The 22,929-nt window shown below is 47.0% G+C and overlaps 1 protein-coding gene across 1 annotated transcript; it reads right to left on the reverse strand.

Annotated features, from left to right (window-relative positions):
* Positions 1-402: 402 nt before the first annotated feature.
* Positions 403-15,661, reverse strand: CCSAP (centriole, cilia and spindle associated protein). Its single transcript, XM_052805719.1, has 3 exons — positions 15,301-15,661; positions 6,394-6,677; positions 403-4,486 (listed from the first exon to the last, which is right to left on the reverse strand). The coding sequence occupies exons 1-3, from the start codon at positions 15,593-15,595 to the stop codon at positions 4,313-4,315; spliced, it is 753 nt and encodes a 250-aa protein (XP_052661679.1). The 5' UTR covers positions 15,596-15,661; the 3' UTR covers positions 403-4,312.
* Positions 15,662-22,929: the final 7,268 nt, after the last annotated feature.

Below are 22,929 nucleotides of genomic sequence, written 5' to 3' on the forward strand. Positions count from 1 at the left end.
CTTCCTCTTTTTTCCCCCCATGTAACCCTTTTTCCAAAGTTCTAAATTAAGATTCCCAAAGGCTTCAGCAGGCATAGCACTTTGGACAGCTATTATATTTTACGCTGTATTTGTTTTCCCCTTGTTAGTGGTAGAAAAAGCCAGGCAGATTGGGAAAGGGTATTAAGAATCTGTGGGAGAGTTACAGGAGGAACATAGGAGACAAGCTCAGCTCTTCAGCTGGACTTGTAGCTGTAATCTAACCCTTTACACAACACCAGTCATTACAGAAGCCTGTCACTTACTTTACATTCCAGGAGAGAATATATGGGACAAGCAGAAGCCAGAGTTTGCATGCAGAGACTGAAGCACCCTGTACTAGAAAACCTGAGACCCCAAAAAACACAGTACAAGCAGTCAAAGCACTTTGTGTCACTCATTTTATTCACGTATACAAGTTGACACTACACTATTAAATACAGACAATACAGAAGCATTAAAAACAAATACTGTTTAAAAACTTTAAAAAACACATATTGCTTCAAGCTTAAATGGTATTTCCCTATGGTTTTTAAAGTGAATTCAGTGCTAACAATAGCTGAGGCAACTTCCTATTCACTTGTACCCCTAATGTTATAGGGGCTACTGTCAAGGTGTTGAGTCAGGCTCCATATGGCTTTGCTGCTGAGTGCACTAACTGAGCTGGAAAATAAACTGGAACATCCAGGTTACCACACATGAGGCCCTCAGTTTGCTAGCTTTTGCTCCCTATCACAGTCAAAAACAAAAGAGTCAGAGAGGCCTTTATAGTTCAGTGGAACTGCATTACACCATAAAAAAAAAAAAGAGAACAGATACACCTATATGTTAAAAACTCAATTAAAATGTGCATTTGCTACCTGGATAAAATTCTTACCAAAAATTCAGGTCTGCCCCTTAGTTTTAAGTTTGGCTCTAAGCTTAGCTATTACCTTGACTATCTCTCTCAGCTTCCAGTGAAAGAGTCTGTAATTCATAGTTGCAAAGATGTGACAGCAGTGACTGAACAGGCATGCTACTGTATTGTACAGGGACATTCTTATGCAGTTTTCATTGTAACATTTTACATTGTAAACACTAGTCTTCACAACACTATAGTTAAATTGCAGCATTACACATTGTAAAAGTCTTCTTTCACTTAGCTAAGTAGTTTCAGAAACAAGAAGGAATAAACAGTTATTTTAATGAAGATTTTGGACAACTGAATATTTACTGTGTTCTTGCAAACAAAGTTTTACTTTTAAAACAGGACTGAGAAGTGTTCATCACTTGGCTGAATTCAAGAGTCCATGCAAGACAAAGTTCAGAACTTCCTTAATTGATAGGGTGACATTCACTAGGTTTTCCATTTTTTAGTGAGTCCAATTTGATGCGAAACAGCCACCTCTTGTTAGAATCTACAGAATATAGTTAAAGCTTTTACACTTGAAAAGTTCTGCTTTCCAAGTCAATTGGCTTTTCATTGGTTAACATCAAAACACTAAAATAATGGTTTTCCAGACTTCAGCCTGGCACATGCCAAATATTTTGCATATACAACTTGCAGTGATCAGAACTATACTATTTCACCTAGTCTAAGCAAACCTACTAGCCTTTTTTTTAGTCAAATAATGCCCAAATGCAGGAAGGCTACCTGATTTGCAGAATAATTTACCCCTCACTTCAGGCATTATATTACTTAAACCAAGATAGTACCAACATAGCACCCAGGACAATTTTTAGCTACAGACCATTTGAAAAAGCTTGGCAGTGACTCAGATGACCCAATTAGTGTCACTACTGTCTTCTAGCAGATTGTTTTTGTGAGGAACAGCTCTTGACCAGACAAGGATAAAAACTAGATCATTTCCTCAGTACACAGCAGCCTTGATGCTGTTGAAGATTCTCATGTTCTATAGAACACCTGAACGAGCCTGTTTGTTTGAAATGTTTTCAGTTTAGTACCCAGTGTCCACAGCAGAGGACATTTAAGCTTTCTATAATTATTGGAAAGACCAACATCTAATGGGAAATCCATCTTAACCAAAAATGGGTACTTCAGGCAGACACAGTCATCTTGGCTCCTCCATTCTCTGTGGGAAGAGAAAACTGTAGAAGCCATCTTTGAAAGCATGGCAAGATGAGTCCTGCCCTACCCAATCAAGGAAACTCTTTAATATGACAAAATGCACTGAGGGCACAGTCCCATCTGCTGTAGTTACATAAAGCCTACAAAGCCTGTGGGCAACAGGGACAGGCTGAGTTTTTGTTGAATAAGGCTGTTAAACACTACTGAGCTAGTGCTTTGATACTGTTGTTCAAAGCTAGGGTGGATTTCTGAATTGAAACAGCATCAGAAGCAACTTAAGCATATTTACAGCAGCTATTTGAAGAACACACAGCATAAAAGGAAATTAAAAGAATCTCATATTGAATAAAGGCATCCTCTGGAATAGTTTGCCTCAGTTTTGGGCACTGTTCTGAAGTTTTAGAAAGTTCTAGCCTGTGGTTTACTTAAAAGTTGGAATACAGTAATTTTGCTGTGTATAAAACATAATCATACTTTGCATTCCCAGACTTAAAAGCTATAAGATCTCTAGTAGGTAGCCTGAACAACAGTTGTCAGTATTTTTATAGCTTTATACTTAAAAGGCAGGTAAAAAATCAGATTATGATTCTAGGACATCTTGGTAAGATTAAAATTGAGAGTAATAAAACTTTTACTGATGTAATGTAATTAACACTAGGAGGCAGCAGTGCTTGGTCCCTTTGCATGATTACTGTCTATCAGTAACACTTGCAATCAGGCTTTCCACTAAGCCTGTAACTCTGTGTTGGAGTAGTAATTCTAGAGTCCTGCCTACTCACTGAGATTGTGGCATGAAGCTAAGACTAGTGCAGGTTTCTGCTGCAGAAGTGCAAGTGTGCTTCCTGTGAGAAGGTGTCCAGTTGGTAAAACACAAACTTCAAATCAATTAAACTGAGATAACCCAACATACATAACTAACACACAACACATCTGAACAAAACTTTGAAGCTCACAACTACAGCAATAATCTGCCTAAAGCTTAGTTACCAAACTGAAAATAATTTACAGCAGCTTGAGGGAAAAAAAACCCAAACCACTGAGGATCTCACAAACTATGACTGTCTTACTATGTAGAAGTAGGACCTACAAAGCAAGAGTCTTCAAACTCCATTATATGTTCTTGTTTACTGGAGGGTACACCTCTCCTTCTTCCCCTAGCCCTCACCCCCCTATAGTGAGGAGTTCTGCACCCATTTTGAGAGGCAGAAAGCTGCTCAGGAATTCATCTGCAAGTTTTATCAACATGATTTTCAAGGTTAAAATCTTTAACAGTATACTTGTACAATACCACCAAATGGAATGCATATTGCACTCTGACCCTCACTGAGCATAATAGATATTCTTAAGCATTAATAATAGACTTCACAAGACAGGAGCTAGCCTTCTCCTTCAATAAACTGGCATTTACATGATTAAGCCTAGAGTGTGTCCACAAGCTTAATACAGTGGTACAACATGATACTGGTAGAACAAGCAACTGCTTATTAGGCAGCAGCTATCAGGTAATGATTGTCTACATCAGTTATTTGGTACAACAGGCACAGCAACAGCAAAACAATCCTGTAGCTGTTTCTTGCCCTGAAAATTAGTAGTTTAGTCTGATGACCTTAGAAACAGCAATAAAAGTTATCATCAGCAGATTCACTAATCAAACAAGGTTTTTTGAAAGTTTCTATATACAGACAATACTTGGTATTTGCCTGCCTAAAGCATCTACATTTATTAGTGCTGTTTACTGGCTTTCCTGTTGCCTGTCTTAATACACTTATTTTGGTAGAAGTATTAAATCAAATAGTACTATAAATGCAAAGGCACCTCCATCACACCTTTAAAGTCTTTCCCCAACACCACCTCCCCATGACTTGGATTTTTAAAATATGGGACAACAGATTATTTGTAACCAAGTTCAAAAAAGTGTTTGCTTTGACTCCCTGTATGCTAAGGTTCCCCCCTCCTGCCCCCAAAACAAGTCAACTGAAGCATTAGAAAAATTCCCAAAAGAGGAATTGTTTAAAAGTTTGGGTAGCTGTATCTAAAAGCCTCTTCAAGTGTTATGGCTCCAACAATACACCCCACTGTGAGGTAGGTAGCCAAGATAAAAATATCATAACAAATATCTTAACAGCTGGAAACTCCCTATAAAAACCTTGCATAAGTAGTTTGGTTCCTTGCACCAGTGTCCTGATATGCATAACTTCGTTTGAAGATGCCTAAGGAAATCCAAATTCACCGAGCTCTTGCTGAGTAGCATCTCATATACTCTGTCATCCAAGGGTTATCTGGTGGGGAGGGCTTTATTCGCCAAGTTTTCTCTGCTTCTGCTGATCGCACTCGCCTCTGAGAAAGCTTCCTTTTCTCCACTTGTCTCCTGTTCTTTGCTCGCAGAGCAGATTCATGAATCTAAAAGACCAGAGTTAGAATTACAGCAGGCAAACAGCCTAGGAACTCCCCCAGGAAAGCCAAGGATCACTTTGTATTTGTCCCAGTCCCCATCCTGAAGAATCAGGGTTTGCTAGCAAGATTGTATTTTCTTCTGTAATTTGTACCACTAACAGAAAAGAAGCACAGAAATTTTTATAAAAAACGCCTTAAATTCTATTCTGCATTATCTTTCCCACTTCACACTATTAAACAATTCAAAAAATCTTGATTGTTTCTCAATCTTACTCTGACATATTCTAAAAACCTCAATTTTCCCATTTCTGCCATTTAAAATTCTTAAACATCCCTCAAATATGCCCAAGCATCCCTTAAAACCTAAGCCATAATAGTAAGACCAATCCCTAGAGATTCCTGACTAGAGACTGAAGAACTTAATTTTGACAACATGCTGCAGGCACACCTACATACATTTTTATATTAATAAATTATCATATGTTCCCCAAATTTAAGATTAAGAGCTAAATTCTATGTTTGCTTGCTTCTATCTCCAGATTTAAAACACTGTCTCTCATCTCAATTAGGGGAAAGTAACACCTTTCAAACATTCAAGAAAAGTGACCTAGCCAGGCAGTACATAGCCAGTTCCCACTTAAGGAAACATCCTTAGTGACAAAGCACTACATAATTGGAAGTGTTTCAGAAGCATCCCACTCATTCACTCCAAACTCCAAGACCTGATCTTAGGGGTTCTGTAACTGTTTCCAGGATAGGAAATGTTAGAAGTCTTAGAAAGTATAAATATCTCTGCTCAAGTCAGGCATCAGCCTGTTCGGTTTCAATATAAAGCACTGGTCAGCTATTTCCACCACTAACCAAAGTTTATCAATGCAGTAACAGTGTCCATTATCAGGAAGGGCAGCTTCTTGCAAGAGCTGCAAGGCCCAAGTTCCTCATTTCCCCTCAAAGGATTGAGCTGTCCGGGAAGGAAAAGACTATGCTTCAACCACCTTCCAAAACAGCCCATCAGAAGTCAGCTCTATCTTATACACCAAGAACACCACCCACCTTAATCCTCAGGTACCTTGAGTCATAGATTCAGACTCTGCATTAGTAGTAAGGTAAAGACAAGACACTGGCAGGGATATATTAATGATTATGTTTTACCAGCCTAGGAGAGTTATAGAAAAGAAAGAAATGGATCTGTTGTAACACTCCAACCTTAGTGTTTCTTGCTAAGCCAGGAAACAGACCCCACTACAGCAGAATCCTGGTGCTGTCCATGACCATATGAATTTTATTTGGTGCTATTTTGCTAATATTCACATCAACCCTGCAATCCATCAGCCATCCAATAGACCATTCTGCTGTCAGAAAAAAGTTCCTTGTTGGCAACCTGCTGAAACAGGCTGCTAGACAGACATTTTAGCAGCAAAGCATTCATACCTTCTCAGTGAGGCTCCCATTCCTAGGGACTGCCCCAGGAAAAGTCACTCTCTCACAGCACAAGCGCTACCCCAGTGTTTATATACCTGCCTGCTGTGGGATGCCTGGTGCTAACTGCCTGCTGCTTTTCTCTTGTTTTCATGAAGTTCAGAATGCAGAAATATATTTATAACAGCCAGTTTTGCTGGTAGCGCTGTAACAGCCAGAAACAAGATAGCCAAGTTTTAATCAGAACTTGCAAGTATTAGTCAAACATGGGAAGTTTCAAAACCGATTAACAGTTAAGAGCTATTTGATTTGAACACATCAAACCTCTTCAGGTTTATTGCTAGCATTTTTTTTTTTTTTTAGAATTTATTCCTAGAATCTCCATGCACTCAAATAAAGGCAACCCTGAGAAGTTTTACCTAGATAATAGACATACGTCTTATTCAGGCATTGAGTAGTCACTGCCCTTTAATGAAACAGAAGCTTTTACTTACTTCACTTGCTGAAGCAGAAGCACAGACGTTGTGAGTTTTCTGGCTTCCAGTATCTGTCTGTCTTTCTCCCCACCCATACAGAGCAAATGGATGTTTATTCTCCTTTGGTGCATCTGTCTTTTGAGGACTTTTGGCTGATCTTCGATCATTACGACTGGACAAGGCACTTCGACTCGGACGTCGTCCTGAACGGCTGGTTTTGTCGGCTTCCTTTATAGAAGTGTGTTCTACAGTTTTTTCTTGCTCTTCCCTCTGCTGCTTTTCTTGATCTTCTCTTTCTTTCTCTAAAGAAAAAAAAAAAGTTATGCTTTAAGCTCCCAATGACAACATCAATGTCTCATTTGCACAGCCTCTCTTAATACAGCATTGAGGCTGTGCTTTTTTTAGAAGTGGAAGAATTAACTTCCTTTGCAACAGATGTATACCTTGCATAAATGCTTTCATTCTTTCTTTAGTGACTACAGTATTTCTAAGCCCATCCCTCTGTACATCAGCTTTCACATACTTAAACATGCCTGTTGCTCCAGGCAGTATTTTAAAGACTGTTTCCAGTGATCTTCTGTCTTCACTATTTCATCCTTCCATCTTTCAGACAGCAAACAGATGGACTGCTGAATGCCATGCAGATGCTGGCAGCCAGTCAGAGATGAAGTCTGATAAGAGTATGTGCAATACTAAATCCCTCATATTATAAGCTTCCACTGAAAGAAAAAAGTGGCTTGTTTTCAAGCTCCCTGATTATATATACATCTTGATTACGGTTTTCTGTTTATGGAGGAGAGGGGAGTATGAAGCAAAGGCTTACAAAGTGATAGACATCACCCTTGCTATCTGTTCTGTGAAGTATGTTTACATTTAAAGTACCACACTCTACAGGCAATACTCTTCGAGGCTCATTTCCCCCACACATGCTTTTTAAACCTTCCATAACAAGGGTCCAGCATTTGTCCTCCAGGCAGTGGGTATGCTAGAGTAGGGTTTGAGAGGGAGAATTTAAAGTCTGTATCATTTGCATCGTAATTTGCAGATGTAGACCAACACTGAAGGCTGAATCAGTATTATATAAGACATTAAATAATAAAACCACAGGGAAACAACTGTTCATAAGATCCAATCTTCTTGCATTATAGAGCCATGGAGGAACTAGTTTCCCTTTGTTTGTGGTGCCTCACAGCTAGCAGTTCTTGACCTTTCCTGCATACTACTTCTTGTATACAAAAGTTTGGGTCTTAGACTTCAGATGAAGGAAGCCAATGTCCGGTATAGCACTGCAATACTTCATAAATGTAAGAGAAAGGCTGGTAAGAAAGGCTGTAAGTAAGCCTTACAATAAGGTTATAAGTTGTTTTGAACAAGTCTGTTTTATAACATCATTAAATGCATGGATAACAATTACTGACTGGAAAAGAATGGCCAAAGATTTTTCCCCACCTTTGAGATCTGTAAGGTGTTACAAACTGATGACAAGGCCTTGAACTATTCTGTTAATACTAATCTAATCTAAAATCTTTATCAACGATCTGGACGAGGGGATTGAGTGCACCCTCAGTAAGTTTGCAGACAACACCAAGTTGGGCAGGAGTGTTGATCTGCCCAAGGATAGGAAGGCTCTACAGAGGGATCTGGACAGGCTGGATCGATGGGCCAAGGCCAACTGTATGAGGTTCAACAAGGCTCAGTGCTGGGTCCTGCACTTGCATCACAACAACCCCATGCAGCGCTACAGGCTTGGGGAAGAGTGGCTGGAAAGCTGCCTGGCAGAAAAAGACCTGGGGGTGCTGGTTGACAGCCGGCTCAATATGAGCCAGCAGTGTGCCCAGGTGGCCAAGAAGGCCAACAGCATCCTGGCCTGTATCAGAAATAGTGTGGCCAGCAGGAGCAGGGAAGTGGTCATCCCCCTGTACTCAGCACTGGTGAGGCCGCACCTCGAGTCCTGTGTTCAGTTTTGGGCCCCTCACCACAGGAAAGACATTGAGGTGCTGGAGCGTGTCCAGAGAAGGGCAGCAAAGCTGGTGAAGGGTCTAGAGCACAAGTCTGATGAGGAACGGCTGAGGGAACTGGGATGGTTTAGTCTGGAAAAAAGGAGGCTGAGGGGAGACCTCATCGCTCTCTACAACTACCTGAAAGGAGGTTGTAGTGAGGTGGGTATTAGTCTCTTCTGTCAAGTAACTAGCAATAGGACAAGAGGAAATGGCCTCAAGTTGCAGCAGAGGAGGTTTAGGTTTGATATTAGGAAAAATTTCTTTACTGAAAGGGTTGTCAGGTATTGGAACAGGCTGCCCAGGGAAGTGGTTGAGTCACCATCCCTGGAGGTATTTAAAAGATGTGTAGATCTGGTGCTTAGGGACATGGTTTAGTGCTGGACTTGGCAGTGTTAGGTTTACAGTTGGACTTGATCTTAAAGGTCTTTTCCAACCTAAACAATTCTATGATTCTAATCAAATATACTGCTTACAATATGTTAGTAAAATATGACTTTGGAAAAAAGTAAAATACACAGAACCCTGTTTTAGCTCTCCATCCTGCAAATCTTCATCAGTAGTGTGGACAAGTTGGAGGTGTGTGCTAGACACTGAGCATGACCCCTAAGCATTGTGGGCACAAGCAGACATTGTGATCTGAAGTCTCTGTGACTTTTAGGCCAACTGTGCCTTTTATATAAAAGGCAACTAAAGCCTTTTATTAACCTAACAGCAGTCCACTAGTAAGTGATTCTCTTCAAGTGTCTACCTTTGAGCATTAGATGCTGCCTTCTGCTAGACACACACAGTGTGATACATTCAAACTCTGCTGACATAAACATGCTGAACTTGCAAGTTTTCTGCCACACCATCTATTTCTGGTTGTGGTAGGGACCAGCTGCCAGCTACCTCTGTTCCAAGTCTCAGCACTTTCAGCCACCACCAGCGTACACTGGTGTGTATGGAGGCAATGCCTCCACTGGTGTAAGGAGTTCATCTAGTTTAAGGCTTGCTTGCAGATTGATAGGCTGACCACAAACAGCTAGAACAAATTTTACCTAAGTGTCTTCATTAAAAGCAGAAGGGCTTGCCAATCCTGTGACACAATAGCAGTCATTCTTGCTAATTGCTATGATTTAGCTAGTCAAGCAAGTACATGCCCAGTCTGATACTGCTTAAGTTTAGTTTCATTCTGCATCCATCCAGCTCTGATGAAATGGAAGTTGCCTGCCTGGCACACTGGTTAAGCATCCATTTACTCTTGCACTCACTTTGCAGTTGTAGGGTAAAGACATGCCCCATGCCCCAGCATTCCCATAAGGCAAGCCTCATGCTCTTTCTTGCTAGCTGTTAGTTTTGCCAGCACATTTTCTACTTGCTGCCAACCAGCACAGAGGCCCTGGTGCTGGGCCCTGTTCAGGCTAGCCTATACACACATGCCTTCCACGCTGTGCAGGTGCAGCATTCAGCTACAGATGATACTGCAGTACAGCTGAGTATCTGGTTAGTAGCAGCCAGCAGCATTAAAGTATTGGGAGCTGTATTTGTTAAGAATTCAGTTGAGTGTCCCCACAAAACAACCAAGAGTAGTAGTCAAGGCCAAAGGAGCAACAGAGTGAGAAAAAAAGGCCAGACAAATTTCACATATCTAAATATTGGCTGCACAAAGTTTCAGTCATTATAGCTAAAGCTGGATAAAAAGCATGCAGCAGTGATCTCAATGTGGTAAAAGACCTGCTCTGCACGGTGTCCTGGGCTCTGGGACACACAGCTTCACCTCTAGCAAGGCAGCTCATCCATCACAGCTGCAACAGGTAGCAGAGCTATCCCCTTGCAAAACATTATCCATGCATCTCTCTACACAGCTGGCTAGGTCCCCTTCTTTGTAAGGGAGGCCATTATCAGAAGGAAGCACTGTTTTGAGAAAATAAAACATTGAAGAGTGACATTGCTGTCAATTCCAAAATAGGAGTGCTTTTATTTCGGGAAACTGTTCATCCTCCATTCAAGAGAAAATGGCATCTTCCTTCTCTACAAAGGAGAATGGAGCAACACTGAGTTCGTGAACAGCAGAGGTGGCATTTAGAGACTTAAAATCACAGGAGAGTGAGGACTCTGCAATTGCATGGGCACTCTAGCTTTAAGATACTACTTCAAGGCAACAGCCATGCCTGGGGATGCTGCTCACTAGGATATAGTTCCAGCTGGTGCAGAAATGATTGAGCCAGCTTGTCCCAAAATAGCAATAAAAGCATATGGGTAAATGGCACACAGAGTCCTGCACACAGTCTTACAGTAAATGCTGTATGCCGGAGCATACTATAGCACCTTAAGAGCACCTGCTATTGGAGCAGGTATTTCAATGAATTCACTCCTACAGCACATTTATACAGAACTCAGCTGGTGAAGCCACAAGGCCGGTATCTTTAACAGTTATTTAAGGCTTTTATTTAGAACTATAGTTTATATCCAAGCCATTTTGTTAGGCATCCCTGTTCACAGGAAGGTAGAAAAGCAGCAGCTGATAGCAGGGAAGGAATTAGACCCAGCTGCTCAGGGAGCCCAACCACCAGCAATACCTACAAATCTCCTTCCCATGCAGTGTGCCAGCTCCAGCAGACACAGGAAACTGAACTGACTGGCTGCAGCATTACAGGGATTAAACAGGAGAGGGAAAAAGCTAGGAACATTTAAAACTGCCTCATGGATGCTAAGCAGAGCACACTGGACAGGAGGGGATTAAGTGCTTAGCAGGCAGAACAAGGCTGCCAGGCCCACCCAATATGGCTGTTGAAAGCTCCTGCCCAGAAGGTCACTTAACCCTGCTGCATCGCCCAGCTTGTATAACAGCTCCTCTCCAGGGCTCAAACAGAAAAAGCTGAAATGGAGCTTCTCACCCTCCCACAGCACTGCATGCTCTATGGGGCAGGACAGAATCCCATTTCAGAAGCTCTGCTGACTTACTAGAAGTATCAACAACCTTCTGATTAGACCCACAGGTCCTAGGGATCAACAGTATTAACCTCTGTATAGAGAGGTTTGCTCCTTACAGTACTACCTCAGGTTCAGGAGGAACACTTTGCACTTAAACTGCCATAGGCAGAACTCAAGAGTTTCCTGCTTTAGTACAAACTGCTCTCCAAACAGGTCAGGCCTCCAAGGCCTCCTGGGGGGGACATCCACTCAGTTGTGGGTATGAACTGACTACAGCTGGGTAGAAAGTAGTTACTACAGCTGAAACAGATTGCAACATCATTGCTTCAAGACGGGCCTCGTATGAGGCAGTATTGGAGCTACCAGCAGCACAGCAGTTCAGAGTTAGATTCACACAAGCTTCATCTGCAGCAGAGTTCAGAAAGCAATGACTGGCTCAGCTTGATAGCAAAGCTTGTTTCCAACCAAAAAATTAGAGCAACTTGGAATCACAGTACTATAAACCCCTAAACTGACACTGTTGCATTCTTCCCCCACCACCAGCTACTCCTTCCCATGTTCTTGGGCCAGCAAATACACCTGCAGACAAGATCAGGGAACAAGTTTGAAATTGGATCTTCTGCCAGTTGCACTAATGCAGATCAGTCGCTTTCCAACTACTGTGTGGCAACTGCTTTGATAGCAGCTTATCACTGCTGTCATTTAAGACCTCTCCACAAAAATGCTGAAGGCGAAATGGCAGTAAGGATTGAAAGATGCCTTCGTCCTGCACTTGGGTGCAGCAGTATCATTTCACAAGCAACAGGTCTGACAGCAGTGCTGCTGCCAAGAGCTCCTGTCTTTCACTTACCAGCCCACTGGGTTCTGTTGACAGTTTTGAGGACATGTCAACTAGACCAGTTGATTTAGGTCAAGATTTTGTTGGATTATGTTTAAAGCACATCTGTGCCTGGGCACATTCTACAGAACAGTCCCACAAACAGTTGCTGCAAGTGAAGGGCCAGAAGGAATTAACCCAAAGTTGCCACCAAGCATGCCTTCGTATCACTCCGCTATAGCTTAAGTGCGAGATACAGTGACAAAACACATTTGTCCTACATGCCATCTCAGGTGTTGACATTGGTAGTACTTTAGACCAACACCACTAAACCTTAAAGTCAAGCTGCATACATCAGCTTTCTCTACACATACCAGAAGCATTTACAAACTGCTTTACAAACACACAGAGGCTCATCTTAACAAGGGAAAGGAGAAACCACAGCCACACACACCATTATGAATTGGCTTTACCTTGGATACTAGGCAACATTAGTGCTGGCCAAACATACTTGGCCACAAGCGCAGTGGATACCACTCAGCCAGAAGTCAGGTTCCCCACAGAACAGAGGGAAGCAGCAGTAGCCAGGTAACAGCCAGGATGCTGCAGCATGTGGGTGGATGTCAGATTCAGAAGATAAAGGATGTCATCAACATGAGCACACTCAGCTACCCCCACAGCACTTCAGTGTAATTAAGTTCTTCCAGAAAAAAAGCAGTTGAATAATAGAAGATTCACAGAGTGGTAGTTTCTGTCCTATCTCCTCCACATGTTTTAATTAGCCAGCCACTAAGCAAAAGAAAAATACATCCTTATAATTGTCCAGTACTGAATGAGTTGCTTGCTTACATGTTCATGTACACACTAATATGCAATAAATTTCCACTTAATCCAGCTGCCCAAGCAGAGTTGTTTTCAGTCCTTTTGCTAAGGACTTGCAAAGCTCTTAAATACTGGCAGAATTTGGGAAAACATTTATCCTAAGCCACTTGGCAAAGAAATGCATGTTAGGTACAGATTTTTCTCTCATTGTAAGTGTAAAATTGCAAGGACCTAATAGAACGTTAAGTATTCCCTTACAGCAGCCATGGCAGAGTTGCATCAGCTAAAGAGGCACAATTGCCCCAAACGCCATGGACTGGCAGGCCGCTGTTGCTCTGCAGTCCCTTTGCCACTGGGATAAAGTAAGTGAGGACACAGCTATGTGTGTACTGGATAGTCACACACACCATCGCCGACCACAGAAAGTGCCTGCATGAGCAGCACATCCACAGCTATCAAGCTCTTACCCACTGCCAAAACTGACCCAACCAGAATCAGGCTACCAAGTAACTCCAGCCCCATCTGCCCCCAGAGAGGAGTGATGGAGAGCAGCAGGGAGCAAGGCAAGGACTGAGCAGAGTGCCCTGGCCAGCAGCCTCTAGCCTTGGCAACTGCCGGTCCCACCTAGATTGTAGCGGGCTACCTGTTCCACCCCGCTGGCTCAATGAGCAGGCAAATGAAATTCTGGTCCCTGCCACAACTGCCCAAGATTGGCATGTGTTCAAACTGCACCAGAAAAGATGTTAGTGCCAAGCTCCGAGTTCAGCTTCAACAGCTTCCACCCTCCTCTCACTAGAAGCCAAGCCTTTAAACTGCCCATCAGGACACATCACGTTTTCCCATGCAAGCGTTCCCTGCTCTTTTGCAACTCCTTAGTGCTTCATCTCACTGAGATGCTCCCTACTTACTTCTTCCACACATACTCCCCAGTCTTAACTTCCTCAAAGCCTGCTTGAGGCCAGCAAGATTAGACCCCCTAATATTTTGTTACATGCTGGTTAACTGGGGTGCTTTGGGGAGGTGGAATACACTACCCTGGCAGCCAGCAGCTGTGTGCACCCCCGTATGGGGGCTGGGTACCATGGGCCCACCCAGCCACGAGGACTACAGCTCGCTGCAAAACTCCGCATCCCTCGTGCTCCTAAACACCGAGCCTCTTGAACAGATGACGGCATAGCTAAAGCTTTTGTGTAACATGGTATTCCCACGGAGAATGAATGCAGTTTAGCCTTGAATAGCAGAACACAGATCATTCTGGTAAGCTTAGGCCCCAAGGGGCATTGAAACAGATTAGTCTCCCCACTCCAAACAAGCACATCTAGCCCCAGAAAAGCCCCCAGGCAGCTTGAGGCTTAACTGAACAATTCTCGAGGATTTTTCCCTGCTGCTGTACAACAGGTATACACCCAACTCAAAATACATTGCAAAACACCAGTCAATGGCTCCAGATAAAGTTTTCTTTCATTATAGGTAAGAGATAATATCCTAAGGGATTAAAAAATGCCAATTTGGGAAGCTTGACAGTGCTGTTACCTGTCTACCCACTCTGCACCGTTAATTCTCAAGACATCAAAAAGCAAGATACACTAGAAGAGAGCAAAACGTTATCAGCCCCGCACCTGCTTAGGCCTACAGAGCTGTCTGCACTCAGCTGCAAACCTGAGACCAAGCCTGGGGCAGCATCAAGAACCAAGCATTCAGCTGAGACAGATTACGTGTGCAGATGCAGGAAAGCAAGGGCGTCAAGCGCGCTGGCACACAGTCCAACTCGCCGCTGTTGTTTGGTTTTTTTTTTTCTCCAGAGAACCTGCTTATATAATGGCAGAGATGCTCCGCTCCCATGGCAACAGTTGACATAAGCGGCTGTGACTCAGGATGAAGAGTTACCACCGCTCGGCTCTTGCAAGAGACGCCTCCGGTGCCGCAGCTACGGCTTCTCCGCGGGCCTAGCAAGGATCCGCCCGGTTAACGGCGCCTTATTGCCTTCGGTCGGGAAGAGCGGGCACTGGGGACAGTCGCTGGGGCCCCAGCTGACGAGAGGTGTCACACACACCCCCCCCACGCCCCCCGCCGCTCCGGCTTTCCCTCGTTGCGGGGGGACACCGAGCGGCAAGCCCGACACACCTCCCCGTCCGTCTGACGGCAGCGGCGATGCCTGCTTTCCTCAGCAAACGCCATCGTCCTCCCGCAGGGACCGCCCGGCCTGGGGCCCTGCGGACGCCCCCGCCCCGAGGGCGGGCAAGACGAGCTAGCCGGTGCCCCCCCACCCCGCAGGGCCGCCCGCACGGAGCCATCTTTGACGTCCCCCGAGCTCACCGGAGACACACGCAGACACCCCCCACCCCCCCGCCGCCATTACCCCCCGCTCCCTACCGGGGCTCGCCCGTCCCGCCTCGCTCGGCGCCGCCGCCGCCGCCTCCTCCTCGTCCTGCGCGGCCGCGGGGCTGCCGGCGCCCGGCGGGGAGGGAGACCCGGCGGTGCTGCCGCCGCCGCCGCCGCTGTCCTCCTCCCAGCCGTCCCACAGCCAGGGCCGGTGCGCCTGCTCCAGGAGGCGGCGGCTGAGGCGGTAGCGCAGCAGCTCCAGGTAGCAGGCGCCGCACGACTCCCACTTGGGCTCCTTGAAACGCTTCATGTACTCCGTCTTCACGCGTCGCGCCGGCACCACCATGGCGGGGCCGGGGAACCGCCGCCGTTACCGGGAACCGCCGCCGCCGGCCGGGCCCGCCCCCTCCCGCTGCAACGTTTAAATCCAAACAGCGGCGCTCGGCCCCGCCCCCGCCCGCCCCGCGCCAATGGCGGCGCGCCGCCCCCCCCCGCCCCCTCGCCCCAACCGCCCCAACCTTGCTGGCGTCACGGCGCGCGCGGGGCCGTCGGGGCGGGGGGGGGAGCCATAGCGCTGGGGAGCGGGGCGGGGGGGGATAAAGCGAATGAAAGAATGAAGTGAAAATTAGAATAGAATAGAATAGATTCAAAGAAATAGAATAGAACAGATTCAAAGAAATAGAATGAAAAGAATAGAATAAATAGATTCAAAAAATAGAATAGAATAGATTCAGATAAATAGAATAGAATAAAGTAGAATAGAATAAATAGTATAGAATAAAATAAGGTAAAATAAAATTGAAATAGAAAAAAATAAATAGAATAGAATAAAATAAAATAAGACAAAATAGAATAAAATAAATTAAAAAGTAAAATAAAAATAAACCAAAATAAACTAAACCAAAATTAAAAAAAAAATAAAGAAAATAAACCAAAGCACTGCAGCACAGCCGAAACGCCCCTGCCCACACTTCAGGAGCAGGACCCAGCGCCAGGCTCGGGGCTCAGCCGCCGCAAGACCCTCCACACTACCCCAGCACCGAGGCCCCCCCGTGCGCAGCAGCCCCCCTCCTCCACCCAGCCCGCACCAGGGCGAGCCGTGACCGGGCCCCAACGGGGCGAGGGTGCCCGTAAAACCGGGGTCCCCCCAGCAGTGCTGGAGCCCCGGTTGAGGCGGGAGACCCGTCCTGCCTCGCTGCTGAGGAGGCAGCCGTGGTGGCACAGCCCCGCTCCTGCCAGGGGAGATCTAAAACCACAGGGTGCAGAATTAAGGCATTTGCAACAACAATTCCTTTTTTTGTGCAACACCGCGGCAGGGGTGATTGCCGATGTACGCTCCGTTTCTGCGAGGCAAAACAAAAAACCAGACGGGGAGCAGCAGTCGGCCTGCCAAGGGGATGCAAAGGCGGCTGCGACAACAAGGACCTCTCTCCCTTTTGCGTTAATCTGCTTTAAAAAAAACCCATCTCCAGCGAACGCCGGCGTAGGATTCCCCTAACCCAGGCCTGCGTGAGGTCACCGCTCCCGCTCGGGAAGATGAAACCCTTCGGAGATAAAACAACGAGGCCTCTGCAGCCGGCGTTCGGCCTCCTGGACGCCCACGCCACGCCGGCACGGCCGGTTCTCCACCAGACGGCTGCACCACGAGCGATCGCTGGATATTTCCTTCGCTCTCTCTCGCATGCTCCGTATTTAAGGCTTCGCACCCGAATCCCACCCGTGCATTATGGCTGGCCTGGGGAGGGTTGCTGCGATGCCATCGCCACCGCATCGCCGGAGTGTCCCAACACCCCTCAGAGAGGAGCCGGTGGGTCCCCCTTGCCCAGTCCCAACCCTCTGGCCGGCGGGTTGCAAAAACCCCATTTTGGGTAGCCGCAAACCCGATTTCCCCCCGCCATGCGCAAGGCTCTGCACGGCGGCTCTCCGGCCGCCTCTCCAGCCACTGCTCCAACACACGGGGGCACTGACGGATTTTCAGAAACGGTCCTAGGAAACGATTTTTTTTTTTTTTTCTTAATAAGGAGGCAAGCAGTATTTTTCCCGTGCCTTGCCTTGTGCCTCCCCTAACTGGCACAAATGAAAAAATGCAAGCTGACACGGATACCCGGGATGGAAAACGCCGGCCCAGACTGTTCAGCGCAACAAAAGTGCTGCAGGCTTTAATGTGAGGGGCCGGCGGTTATACACAGCGTCTCTGCCTGTGCAGCGCATTGATGCAATCCCCGACACAGCTGACATAACCAAACTCAGTCGAACCGATGCTCAGACCGAGCAGAATATAGCTCTCGGTTTTTACACGGACCAGTTGAGGCTTTGCAACCCCACGGTGCCCTGGTGTGAGTGATGTTGCCTGACCTCTGCAGAAGCACTGGGATATTCCCCTCCAGCCCTCGCAGTTACGGCAATGGCCCCGTGACAGCAGGATCTTGGGCAAATCCAGGGTCCCCCTCTGCAATTTGGGAAAACGCCATTGGGAGACACCGACCACACTGGCGTCCGGGGCCTGGGGCTGCAGGCGGCCACATTGTACAGCTGCGTTCATAAACCTATTAAGCTCCATTTTAAAACCAGTTAGAGCTTCTCCGGCTCCCTTCAGCTCTGCCGTCTGCTCTCAGGGGCAGGCGGCAATGGAGCTACAAGGGAGCGGAGCCTAGGCAGCGTATCTACCAGGAAGACGGGCACAGAAATAGCACTCCAGAAGTGCCTACCATCACTCAACGGCTTCAAAAATGAGTGAGGAGCAACTTCTGAGCGCGCCTTCTCACCGTGCTGTGCCATGCGTGCTGCCTTTCCCGAGGCGGACATACAGGAACCTTGCCTACACGCTTCGCTGGAAGATGCAGCGGTTTTCCCCCTCTCCGTGCTGTCCTGGGGATTGCATTTGGGAACTGCCTCGCTCATTCATTATCCCCACCGAGGGCTTGGGTGGCAGCTGGGTGGGTTGTCCCCACTACCTTCTCCCGTTGCCCTTACTGGTACCTCTGTGTTCCCACTGCAGTCCAGCCATGCCCTCAGCACCACCTGCTCTAACGGAGGTTGTTTCCTGGAAAATAACGGGACAATTGGTATAAAAATACCTGTAACTGAAGACAGCACTAAAGAAGACTGCCGTAGCGGCGCAGGCTAGAGAGCAGAGCTGATCACTCCCCAATTAACCAGGACTCTGGTTTGTTACTGATATTCTGCTCAGTCTATATGAGCAGATGACATTAGTCGATTTCATATAAATGGGCAAGGTCTGGGGTTTGCAGCATTTGCTTTCCGTCTAGAAAATGTTATTTTGTACAAAATGTCATTTTGAGCCAACCTGCACAGTTTTAGCTTGGCAGTTGTGGTTATGAAAAGGCTGCTGTTCTTCCTAGGTATCATTTTAGAGCAACAACCACTCATGGCTTTTCCTTCCCAAAGAACCTCTGTCCCCAGTTTAGGAAGATGCAGCTGTATCAGAGGTACACGGATACTCCCTGGTTGCCTTCCCTTCCTGACAGAGAAGAAAGGGTTCACCTTTTGCTGGGCCAAACTTCTCCTGGGGTGCCCATAAACTAGCTGCCCGGTCATTAACCCCTGCCTCAGCCACTGCCACACATGAAATGCCAGAACAACAAACACCAGATCCTGGCACACAGTCTGTCAGTTCCCATTTTCTGCATTTTTTCCCTAAACTCTGCACGCTCCAGGGCAGGCACCTACTCTTCATATCAGCCTGCAAGATGTCAGCACTTCATGAATAACATAGTGTTGTTAGTAGCTGCCTCCACCCATCCTCTCCATCGTACCGTGCTGGTTTTAGGGCCTCTATCCCTTGCTGGCACAAAAATGAGCGCCAGCCCCACACGTGTGCTATGAGGTAAGCTGCACCTTCACCCTCCCGCTCCAGTTTTTCCTTTGCAGCTCAACCCTCCCATCCGACGGTTTGCACATACATCCCACAGTGCCTGGTGGATTGGCAGCAGCTAGGCTTGGAAAATGACGGGGAACCGTTTGTATAAAAAGACCTGTAACAGAAGCACGCAGAGACTCCCAGCAACGCTGATGTTGCAGATCACACGTTACCTAAGGCTGATGCAAGCAGCAGCGGTGGCTGTCGGGCACGTTCCCCACGGCCTGCCACAATCAATCTCAAGTTTACAGTGGAGCGACCGCTAGGCAACAGGGCCCAGTGTCCCTCCAGGCGAGCCACCATCCCAAACCAGCTCCGGAGACATTCGGCAGCTCTGGGGGAGGATGCTGAGACTGTCCTGGGTGAAGGACAACTCCTCCCTCACTCCTCCAGTTAGAGCCAAGCAGCTCCGTGTGTGCCAGACAAGAATCATTCCCCGTCCTCAACACAGCAGCTCTGGATGTTCTCAGTGTAGCTGTATAAACATCATTATTTTTTTAATCCTCACGAGTTTTGGCTTCGATACCTCATGACAGAGATGTCCATGGGCTGAGAGTAGCCAGTTATTAAATGATTCCTGAATGAGGAACTACAATATTTATGAAGCTGATACTAACACTAGAATTTCCTCCCTTGCATATTTTCCTGTTTTTTTCCCTTCATTAAAAAGCAAAATAAAGACACCATAAGACTGAAATTCTAAACATGCTTTTTCCTTTTAAAGCACTTTTCCCCTGAGGATCTTAGTTATGCCTCTTAATCCTTATTATTGCTTTTCTACAGGTTGCAAACCAGGTGGCCAGGTAGGTCTAGAGTTTCAAACCAGATCCATGGCAGATGACTGATCAATGCCAAACCCCAGGAGCCCCGGTTCCCTCTGCTACCTCTGTTCAAAAGGGAGCACCAGCGCTTCTCACCAGGGAGGACAGCAGCTTTACTTCTGTCTGAAAGAACCACAGCAAAGTCAACAGCAGAGAGATAACCTGATTTTTATGCAAAAAGTAGCGGGTAACGAAAAACGAGCATGGATGTTATTTTGCAGAGTGTGGTCACAGAAAGACACAAGGTAATCGCATGGGTGGTTTACACACGGTTTGGACTTGCAGTCTTTTGCCATTGCACGTCTCTGTGGCTCTGGGCAATAAGGGGGGATAGTGGACAGTTTATATGTAGTAGGAGTGGAAAATCACATGTCGACACATCTTTCAGATTGGCAGACTGGCTGCCAGCCGAAGCAGGAGCTGTCATGATCTGAAATTGGGCTGCCGAGGTATTGCTTGGGTGAAGTCTGGAGGAGAGAGAAAACAGGGAAAAGGAAGAAGCTGTTTCTCATAGAGAACCATATTTTTAAAGTATTTAACAACATCAAATCCAAACCAATGAGAATATTTTGCCAGGCAGGGAAAAAACAGACTTTCTAGACCTGTGAAACTCTGCCTTCACCTAGATCAGTGAAACTCTGCCAAATACTAGGGGTAGCTGTCCCAATCACTTCACAAAACAAGCCATCGCGCTGTTAATAGAAGCCTGGTTAATCCCGCAGATGTGGGTTCTTTGGTTTCATGGGCTATTATCCCTTTTAGGTCGGCACCAGCTGCCCACAGGGTAACACTGTCATGAGAGAAGGATCAGAAGAGCTGGTTCGAATGCTCTCTGTGGGGCAGCAGTAGTGCACTTGGCTGATGCTGTTATCCAGAGCTCTGGGAAATTTGCTCATGGCCAGCATGGGCTGCGACCGGCCAGGGAAGCCCTGCAACCCCTCTTCCAGAAGCTCTGGGCACAAATCCTGTTACTTGTGCAAATCTCACATTTTTCTTGGAGCAACTTGAAACTTGTTACCATCACAGCTCAGAGCGGCTGTGCCTCTAAGCACTCACAGCAGCACAGTTTACAGCTCCTCTCAGCCTTGTTGAAGGTCCACACTTTCCATCCACCTTTCTAAGAGATGGAAAAAGAGATGTAGCTCCTCGGGCTGTGTGCTAGAGATGTGGGCCCAGGAGCAGGGAGAGACATCTCCCACTGCTGAGTGTCCTCTGGCTGCTGCAGCTCTGGGTCCTGGACTGGGCACCCACCTTGCTGCTGCCTCTTCACCACGTGGTGTGAATGCAGCTCAGCTCCCAGCTTAAAAACTGTTAGCATGGGCAAAGAACAAGGTCCTTACTGGTATCAGCCTTTTTTTCCCCTTTCTTTTCTTCCTGGCTCCTACTCCTTAAGGTTGTAAGGTTGCACACCATTGCTGACAGGTCAAGGGAGTCCTAGCAGAGAAGAGATCTCACGGCCAGCAGTAACAGGGTGCTTGTCAAGGCGCTGCCCCCCGCAACACATTTGCAGGTTGCCGACTCAGCCTGAGAAAACTCCAAGTTTACATGCCAGCCAAGGAAGAGGCAGGAGAATCCAAGGAGATTTCCCCGCCTGCTCTCTTTTTATCTCCTGCTTGAGCAGCTCCAGTGACCAGCAGGCTGGCTGGGGAGCCTGGGTCGCTGCCCGGCTGCTGCCCGTCCCACGGCCGCGGCGAGGAACCGGGTCCCAGCTGTGCAGCTCCCCATGGGCAGTGGAGGGGACCCCGCTCTCGGCTGCATGCCTGAGTGTTTTCTGCGATGGATGTGGGTTTCCCTGGAGGTGGGCACGGCTCCTTAGGAGCAGCGGGGCATGAGCAGGGGTGGAGGTGGCTGTGTGCAGGCGGCAGTGCTCGCCCCGCACCGACCTACAACATCCCTTCTTCCCAAGCGGCCAGTGAATGGGGTTTAAATCCAGATTCAGCTGCTCCCTGAAAAATCCACATGTATTCACTTGCCATCTCCAACCTAGGGCTCTTCTAAAGGCTTGGGGCCACTTTTCCCGGCACAGCTGGGTGGCTTTGTGAACGCACCCCCTCACTCACTGCCTTCCCAATTCCCAACAGCCAGCCTCTCCCCCTCCAGCAAATTAACCCTTGTTCCCCCACATCGTCTGTCAGATTTGCTTGCGTCCCCCTGGTCTGTGCAGGCTGCCCACTTGCCTTTCTTTCCTACAGAGCAAAATGTGTTTCTTCACAGCTGGACTATCGCAGGCAGAACTGGGAACTGTCACTTCTCATGGATTTCCTGGGTCCAGTCCTGCCCCGGAAAACCATCTCTGGGCTTTTTCATGCCTCTGGGCCTTTCTAGCTTGTTCCTGCATCTCCTTCCGAGGTGCAGCACAGGGGCAAGCAGGAGGAGCCCGCCCAGCGCTGGTGGGGATGTGCTGATTTACTCCTGCAGGGAAGGGGCTGGCCCCATGTCTCTGCCCAGCTCCCAGGCTTCCCTCAGGAGAAAGAGCAGATTTGGTCCAACATTTCGGATCATGCTGTAGGGACAGGGACTCTAGCCGTGGTGAGGAGGCAGGAGGAGTGCTGGAAGCCAATTTCCATGTATGCGTCCCCTGCCTTGGTCCCCTCCGCCTTCCCTCAAGCCTTGTTTTCTTTCCTCCTCTCCCCCTCACCAGCTCTGCTCCACACTGTCAGCCTGGCTACATCTCCACTGGGAACTGGGAGAGAAGATGGAGAAGGGATGGGAGGTGTAACGCTGTGGGAATCTGCAGCCACCTCTCCTTCTCCGTGCTTAAAGGGGATAGTTCAAAACAAAGAAACCCGGTCTGGGAATGTCTGGGTTCTTAATATCCGTCAGAAATAACCGAAGTTCACCTGAAAGAAAGGATAAGCAGGGATCGAGGCAGTTCTCCCTGTGGAGGGATCTCACTTCCACAAAAAAATCATCAAGACAGAACTGGATCATGTTCCAAGTGGCAGAGCCCAACACATTCACTTGCAGCTTGCAAGACGT

This window comes from Harpia harpyja, chromosome 13 (genome assembly GCF_026419915.1).
Source record: "Harpia harpyja isolate bHarHar1 chromosome 13, bHarHar1 primary haplotype, whole genome shotgun sequence".
Classification (NCBI taxonomy): Eukaryota; Metazoa; Chordata; class Aves; order Accipitriformes; family Accipitridae; genus Harpia; species Harpia harpyja.

Coding starts and splice junctions, on each gene's coding strand:
- CCSAP (XM_052805719.1), bottom strand. CDS start 15,595: ATGGTGGTGCCGGCGCGACGCGTGAAGACGGAGTACATGAAGCGTTTC. Junction 6,678..15,300: donor GGCGGGACGGGCGAGCCCCG/GTAGGGAGCGGG, acceptor TTTTTTCTTTAG/AGAAAGAAAGAGAAGATCAA. Junction 4,487..6,393: donor CTTCTGCTTCAGCAAGTGAA/GTAAGTAAAAGC, acceptor CTGGTCTTTTAG/ATTCATGAATCTGCTCTGCG.